Genomic DNA, 8,657 nt, shown 5'->3' with positions numbered 1-8,657 from the left:
AGTGCGTATCGATCGTCTTCTTTTTGCTCGATCTCGTCGTTCCAGCCTCTAGAGTTTTGCAACAGCCGGTGATCTCGCGCGTGATAATTGTGATCCTCGTCGCTCATCGCGAATCCTGCTAACCTGGATCATGGTGCGTGGATCGTGAAGGATCAGTGCGCGAGACCACGTGCACGACGCGTCGCGACACCGCGTCTGTGAGCCCTACGATCTACCGGAAGGATCTACCGAAAAGTAAGTGAACGACGTACCATTAAAGATCGTTCGATATAAAATATTCGATATTTGTGCTGTTGCGCTTCTTCGTCGCTAGAAAGTTGTTTGCGACTTTCTCGTTGCAAAAGTCACGAAGGCCGTTCGCGGTTTTTCCTTCGTCGAGCGCGAAAAATTCCAAAGGAATCCGCGGATTGTGAATTTTTATTTTTCGTCTCCGAATCGTCCACACGTAACATATTACGCGTCGATCGAAATCGTTGGACGGAATATATTATCGACGCCGCTCCTCCGACCAGTTACGAATTAATCGTGCTCGACTGGTTCGAGTGAAATGAGAGGATCCACTTTCTTCTCGAACCCGCGCGTTGCGCAACGTTCTTACCGTCGTGGTTCGGGTACGCGTTTCGTTTTGCTCGGTACTCTACTTTTATTCGAGGGCCCGCAAAAACGTCCGTTTTGTTCACGAAAAGAAGGGGGCATCCTGTTTCTTTCAGGAAGGCTATCGACTTTCGCGCTGGCCAAACGATACCCTCCAGCATTTTACATAAGTGCACGTCTTCCGGCTTCTCCGATGTACTCGCTTCTTTTTATTTTTCCATCGAACGAATTACCAGAAATATCTCTCTCTCCCCGTCTCTCGTTTGTTCATTGGCTCGTCTCTCTCTCTCTGAGGTTGGAAAGTTAACGACGGCTACATATTGGCGGTTGAAATACCTGGTCCGTTTACGCATCCGGACGCGGTGTGGCACCACACGACGAGTGGAAAACGACGACGGTCCGACCACATAATAGCTGTACTACTTACGCGCTCGTTTCCACCACTTATCTCGTCACGGATTGCGTATGGATCGCGATTGGCGGAATATTATCAATTTCTACGTCGTCCGTTGTATCATCTTTCCCATTTACCAACCGATTGCAAAATATCGACTCCTTTCTAAACAGTCCTCGAATTTTTTAACGACGTGCAACGTTATCGGGTCAACGTGTAACGATTTAATGTAGAGATTAAATCGATAGCCTCTCAATGAATATTTCAGAGACATTAACGAAGATCCAGCCAGCCTTATAAATTATTCAACGAATACGAATTTAGCAATCGTCTTCTATTATGTTTCGATGCGTCGAAACAAATGTTTCGGATTCGTTTTAGACACGTGCCAGATCCAGATATGCAAATCATTTCCTGGATTTAATTATAATATAGAATATCCCCGTGGAGCGAATTCTAATTCGTTTATAAAAACAACAGCCGACCGTGAAAGAACACTTTCGTAACGCGTTTCCATAGAATCGACCTCTTCCTCCGTACGTGATTAGTGTTAATAAAAACGAGCAACGAGATCGCGAACTGGAACCAGCGGCGTTTATTGCGCAAACGTTCGCCAAGATGGAGTAGCCCTCCTTGCACTGGGATTTAAATAATTTTTTTCGTATCTTCTTCCACAAATGTCATTGCTCGCGATCGCCTTGAAAATTGAATTACGCGTGTTTTGATGCTCGACGACGACGTTTTCGTAATCTGTTCCACGCCAGAGGATCTTCTGAACCCGTAACGCATGCAAATCGCGGGGAAGTGACCCGTGACGATTACGCAACGCCCTCGGTGAGAAAAAGTACGATAAGGTAACGCGAGCACGTATGGCCCCATATTGCCGCCATTAGCGTCAACGATTGGGCCTACTTAGCGTCGATGCTCGCTACAGGTGCATTCGAGAACAAACTTGACAAATACAACCTTGATCCTTTCTGTCGGCCAACACTCGCTTTCCAATTTCGTGATAACGTCTATTACAGAGCGCATTTGCGCAATTAGGTCTTTGTTTCGACGTTTGAAGCGAATCGAAAGTAAAAGAAGAGACATTGACACTAGTTATCCATCCATTTTTTGAAGTAGCCCCTTTCGATATGCTTACGTAAATATTGGCGCTAAAGCGGCGCATTCGTCTCGGTTAATTTCAGTCCAAGACGACCCGATACTCCATAGCATCATCAAGATTATGGTCAAGGTGAAAGTACAGTTTGTGTCGATTAGGTTCCCCACGATCGACCCGACCGAGCGCGATAATTGCTAGCCAAATGGACCCCGTTTCGCTCGGTAATCGTAAATAACGGGTGTAAAAATAACCGCGGCGATTTGCGGTGGATGGCGAGTAAAAAGTCGATTCGCGAAACGAAACGACCGCTTCGAGCAAGAAAACGTCGACGGTTAACCCGGGATTAATTGCAGGGAACAACGTAGCAACGTCGTTCGAGGCGATTTCGCGGCTCGTTACGAGTTTCGTCCGGCGTCTTAATTAGCCGCGATTAGATCGCGACGCGTCCGTGTTTTGTCACCTTACGGCCGCGTTCCGCGTTGCAATATGTAAAGCGAGGAACACGAATGGTCCAATTTGGTGAAACTGGACGTTGCGTAATCGTCGTTACGATGGCTCGTCGTATGAGATAATGCCTACGAGAAAGCGACGCTGCACCATACCGGTCTTTGAAAATGAAATTGCAACACGACAATCGCGCTGCCAGGCTACGCTCTCGATAATCAATGCGACGATAGCGAGCACTTATTGATCGAACGATCTAGGCGCTTGTCCTTTTTTGCGGCCGATCGCTCGATCGGGAGAATCGAACGCGTCGCCGCGCGTATAAATGTTTAATTATATAACGATCGCTGGTCTCGCTTTCCTTGTTAGTTGGAGAATTATGTAAATACACCGGAGGGGGGAGGGGAGTTTAAAAAAATTAATAAAATATAGTGGAAGTGGGAAACAATTGGAGAATAGCAACCAACTGGCGTTTACTATTTATTTATGCCACGAGTTTGGTCCATTGCGTAAATTGGACAGTCTTTCAGTGGTTTCTCTCTGAATTCTATAGCACCTAAAATATATTTATCTATGATCTTTGAGGTCTGCTCAACCAATAACTTTCAATAGCGAAACATGTTTGGATATTCCATTTTTAACTTTATATAATGGGTGGATATCGTTTGGTATAATAATAAATAATCAAAGCAACGATTACAGGGACTATTTAACAGGTGATTCAGGTCCAATGCCCAAGGCGAAACAAAATATATATGCGAGGCGAATCACGAGCGATAAAATTAATAACCATGCATCGCCCCATACAAATTACATTTAAACTATCCTTAAAAAACATCTAAGTTATTCCTAATTTATGCAGCCGAGTTTGCCCCAACGAACACTGCCACCGAGCTATGTTTTAAACCGATTCGAGCTATGAAAATAACATTTTTGACTGCGCAACCGGCTCGATTTCGCGCTTTCGCCGTCGAACAATTGCGCCATTTTCGATTTTACTGCCCCCCGGGCGTTCAGATTTTGTCACCGCGTCGGGAGATCTGTTTTGAAAGTTGTCGCTTCCCCGCGACAGTCCGTAGGTCGTGTTCCTACCACGTCGATCGAGACCGTCTTCCCCCTGTGTCGGGATTGCGTAATGACGCGTATCGGCACGCCGGGATCCCTTCTGCGGGACAGATCCAGCGATTTCAAATGCCGCGAGACCGAGGCTGCGCGGGATTCGCGGAGGAAATCGAACGTGCCCCACCTGCCGTCAGGCGAGGCCCGCGATTCTCGAAGCTCGATTCTCGATTCTCGAAGGGGCACACATGCTCGCCTTCGTTCCCCTTCGGCCGGCTAAAGACATCGGGATCTCCTTCACCGTGGTCCTCAAACGAGGCTCGCGCTCCGTCAGGCACACATCTCCTCGCGCATTCGCCACCGCACACGCATTGCTCGTAAGTTGATCACAAACACGTCGTGTTCGTTATTTTTCTGTCAACAAGTGTGCCCACGTGACTGCGTCACACGTCGACGTTGTTTTCATCGTTGACAGCTTTATCGCGCGGACTGTCGTCCATCGCCACCCGTTCCGCACCATCCTCGCGATCGTTTCGTTCACAATTTCACCGTTTCAACGTAGTTTCCACGCGTTAGACTTCGAGACACCACTGTCGACGAGCTGTCAAACGATTCGTAATCGCATCTGTCACGTCGGATTCCGACGTTGATTGCTACGTTTCCGCGCTGCATTCGGAAACACCTTTTACTTCGAACGCTCGCAAGGACGAAACGATCGATCGTGGTCGCTCGTTTCCTAGATTTACGCGACACGAAAAAAGGGTCAGTGCACGGAGAATTCGAGTCAATTTTCGCCCCGGGTTCCTTTCACTTGACATTTTCGCGTGTCGCTTTATCCGAATCGGAAAACCTGTTGATCCGCTCGTTTACGTTCGTTTTCCCCCCAGAGCAAACACACCGAATCGCAGGAACCGGACGAGGAGGGAACAAAATGAGGATAACCTGTGTGCTCTTTGGCCTGTCGGTGGTTGCGTTGGTCGCTTCCAGTCCTGTCGTCAAGAGGGAAGCGGAAACGGACGATCTAAGTCCGCTCAACGAGGTAAGAGCTTCGTTAATTTCCTTTCGACGCGCTCTCGATTCAAATGAAAATTCCGTTCCATCGAAACAGTGATTTGAAAACATCGACGAACGTCTCTGTCTCGCAAACGAACCTCTTCGAGTCGTCTACGCGTCGGTGGATCAATTAGAAAGTCCGGAGACCCCGAAATCCCTCTCCTACGAAAGACGGATCGCCGTGCAGCGGTGCAAACGTCGACGAGTATGGCAGCCCGGTAATCGTTACGTATGAAATTGCGCGAAACACACGTTCGACCAAATCAAAATGTAACTCATAAACCGGGACGTGTCGGGAATGGCGAAAGTGAAAGCGCCCGTTTCGAAGTTTTATCGTCCCATGGCGAGCAAGACGTGCGAACCGGGCGTGTTTCGCGGCACGCGCGCGTCCAAAATCGATTCTTACGATCGATCTTCGCCCATGGACGTGGGACAACGCGACCCGGGAGACGAAAAAGAGCCGCGATCTCGAGAAAGGAGCGAAGAGTGAAAGCGATTGACTAACTTCTCGACACGCGGAGCCGGATACAACCGCGTAACGAAAATTCTACGTCGCGGTGCACGTGGTCGACGGTCAAACTTCTATTCCCCGATCGAATCCCCGACGAGCCATGCCTTCCTTTCTCTCCTTTCCCCGGTTGCTCGATCAGACTTGAAAATCAGTAAGAATGTACCGATTACGTTAGGTGTACATCGTGGAAGCGGACGATGATCAGGCGGCGGACGACGAGAGAAGCGACAGAGACAAGAGGAAGATCGGTATCGTGAAGCTGGGCGTCTCCAATGGGATCATCAACTTTGTTTTCGGCGTAAGATAGACGAGACGATGATCTATGAGTAGCATATAGGGTGTCGCCGGTGTCACGGCCCGATTATCGGTTTCAGAAACTGGATTCCTTCATCGACTCGAAGACCAAAGCCCTGGCGGTGCTGGACGACGCGAACAAAGTGAAGAACGCCGCGTACGGCATCGACGGGAAAACCTCAGCCACCGGGAAGTTCATCAGCGAATTGGTCGCTGCTAAGATCCAGGCTGCCAGCGGAAGCGTCGGGCCCGTTATAAACAGCGCCACGACCTTCCTGTCGGGTGCCAAGAGCGGTTTGACCGGGGCGTTCGCTTCGAAATTGGCGCCACTCAGCTCGATAGTCGGCGGCCTTTCCGCCGGAGCTGCGGCGAAACCGGACGTGTCTGCGGGCGCGAGCCTTGGCGGTGAGAGGGCTTTCAAAACTACATTACTCTAGAAACCTATTCGAGACTCTAAACTTCGAACACTGTCCTCCTACGCTTAAAGATTCGTTTCGTGAAGTCTGAAGAATATATTTGTAAAATTTAGGACATTTAGGCAACAGCGGGGCATCGAGCACCGCCGGGATCCTAGGGAGTCTTCTGAGCTCGAAGCTTAGCAGCCTGTCGTCGTTGAGTCAAAACAACGCCGCGGGTCACGACGTAAAGGGAACCGACGCCAGCGCTGGAATTAACCTCGGAGCGTTCGCCAATTTAGGCGGAGGGGTAGGAACAAACTAACTGTCTATCGTCTCCGTCTTTTCTATGTCTGACTCGTCTTCTGCTTCTCACTTCAACGATCGAAACACTCAGCTTCTAAACGCGACCTTGCCTCTATTCCTCTCGCTTTCATTCGGTCGAGGCTTCCGATATTATTTTCTATTTTCCAGTCGTTGAATAAACATTAATACTGTAAATTGTTTCGTAATGCATGCACGGCCTCTTTTAACCAAACGTATTGCAAAACGCATCGATAATTAACGATCACCGTTAACGCGGATGGAATCTCTCGCCATAAATTTGCTTCGAAGGTTGCTTGTAACTTTGATTTCCGGTGGATTTGGGCGCTACTAATCTAACATAACTTCTTCTCCTGCGAGGAATCGCTTGGAAGATTCTCGGACGAGATACTCCTCCAAGCGCAGAATTTCTTTCCGTCTCTGTGTCGTAACTAAACATGGCAATTAAATTGAGTGTTATGTACGCAAACAGTACGAATACGGTCAACCGCCAGCGGCGTATTAAACGGCTTAAAAAACGGAGGGTGCAACGGTTGGACCTTGGACTTTGGGCACGTCCAAAAGGGCCAGAGATCAGCAACGCTTGACAGAGGATCCTTGGCGCGCATATAAAGCAAACGATACGCACGCGATGCAATAAGAAAACAAAAAGGAACACACGCACACGCGACGTAAAATCTCATTCCCAACTACGACAGAACTGTACGATATGGATTTTTCTTTCTAGCTGGGCCATTAAATGTGCAGGACCTCCCTCCCTCTGTGACTAGCCCACCCCGGCTATAATCTAAGTTTAGCGTGATACACGAATGCCATCGAGAAGTAACCACGAATCGATTCAACGATGCGCCGCGCAAGCTGTAAATAGGTTTAGGAGTAATCTTTCACGCGAGAATCCTTTTTCTCGCGAGCCTCGACGCTGTGTCAACGATGTAAATACACTATCTACACTCTCTAAGTATAGACCACGATGATGATATGGATGGTGATAATGATGATGTCAAATAAACTCACGATTACGTTTATTTTTTATGTACGAGCCGTGTACCCGAATCTTTTGCTAGCGCCGACGACGTCCTCTCTCCCATCCTGTCCCTCTCTGGAGACGTTTTAAATCAAAAGGAAGTCTTGATCGTATGAAACAAATTCATTGCATGTATCGACTCCACTTTTCTTGCCCGCCAGACGCAAGGCAGAATTTTTCCCGCGACATCGATTACTAATCGCGTCGAAGCGTAGATCCTGTGCAAGAATGTGCGCTCGCAAAGTCGGGCTATAAATATTACGCGCTTAGAAACGACTCCTTGTACGAGACCGCCATATGGAGCATGGAAAAAAAATCATTGTGAAAGGTAAACTATCATTGGCTGTTTTTTGTGTGTGTTCAGGGAACGATCGCGACTACCACGGAGGATATTCCCGAATTCGATAGGACGAGAGTGTCCTTGGACGTACCGCCGACACTGATCGGCGGTGGTTTCAACGTAATTACCGATATCAGCAAAATCCTCACTAGCGTGATACTCGTAAGTTGACACCAGCAGCGGGACCGATATCCCGTTGCTTCGGGCAATCGATCGACGGCGACTTCGATCGGTCGAAACGACTTTTCGACCGCGAAACAGCCGTCGAGACGAGACGAAACGTATTTCCGTTCGAAAGTCGCGGGGCGTTGTCGAGATTTCCTCGCGATACTCTGCTCGTGCTCGGGTTGATATCGATTTCTGTTTTTTTATTCTTTTTTTTGTCCCCGATCAACTAACAGGCGTAAACGTGTCACCCTTCACTCGACGTAGTTGCAAAATCTAGCCGTGTTTCCTTACGCATTAATCGCAACGGATTAACAGTGCGACGATCTCGACAGCGGACGTCTGAACTGTAATATGTTGCTCGTAGAAACGAAAAAGAAGAACGTTCGATACCGGTTATATCAAACTACGAGTAATTTCGACTTCGCGCAGCTGACTTTCTAAGCTTCGATCGACGCCCCGCGACACTCCGGACACCCGTTTTTCCAACGAACACCGATCTTTTTCACGTTTTTCAGAACTCAGCCCGCCGAACACAGACGTTCCTAGAGCTCTTCAAGCCCTTCTTCCGTGGAGCATTCGCCATCAAGGGTCTACCGTCCGACGATCCTCACTAGAAGAGAAAACTCTAGGCTCTACAGCCGAAAATAGCTCAACGATTACTTCAGGGATTTTTAACGAGGACATTGATCGACCTGGGAAGACTTCAATGATCCACGAACTTAGTCTGCAACGCAAAGATAGATTTATAACTTAGAAACGGAACGGAAGAACCTTAGGTACAACTAGCGATATTTATTAAGCAATTTGTCCTCGAGGACGGTTCTCCGCGGAACGAATTCCGTGCTGGAGACCTTTGTACAGTTAGTATTCTTCGTTCTCGGATGCCACAGTACCTCTGCATTTGTTGCTTTACAAAGTAAAATGTACATAAACACTTCAGGAACACTGAAGG

General features: G+C 48.2%; 1 protein-coding gene across 1 annotated transcript; it reads left to right on the top strand.

Annotated features, from left to right (window-relative positions):
• The first annotated feature begins 3,897 nt into the window (after positions 1-3,897).
• LOC122397816 lies at positions 3,898-8,358 on the top strand. Its single transcript, XM_043397242.1, has 7 exons — positions 3,898-3,973; positions 4,484-4,635; positions 5,336-5,458; positions 5,535-5,859; positions 5,993-6,159; positions 7,562-7,699; positions 8,221-8,358. The coding sequence occupies exons 2-7, from the start codon at positions 4,528-4,530 to the stop codon at positions 8,317-8,319; spliced, it is 960 nt and encodes a 319-aa protein (XP_043253177.1). The 5' UTR covers positions 3,898-3,973; positions 4,484-4,527; the 3' UTR covers positions 8,320-8,358.
• Positions 8,359-8,657: the final 299 nt, after the last annotated feature.

Source organism: Colletes gigas, unplaced genomic scaffold (assembly GCF_013123115.1).
Source record: "Colletes gigas isolate AHSC1104 unplaced genomic scaffold, ASM1312311v1 Colletes_gigas_Sc00010, whole genome shotgun sequence".
Taxonomy (NCBI): Eukaryota; Metazoa; Arthropoda; class Insecta; order Hymenoptera; family Colletidae; genus Colletes; species Colletes gigas.
Note: the sequence above shows the minus strand (reverse complement) of the source record. Positions and strands in the feature narration are given on the sequence as shown.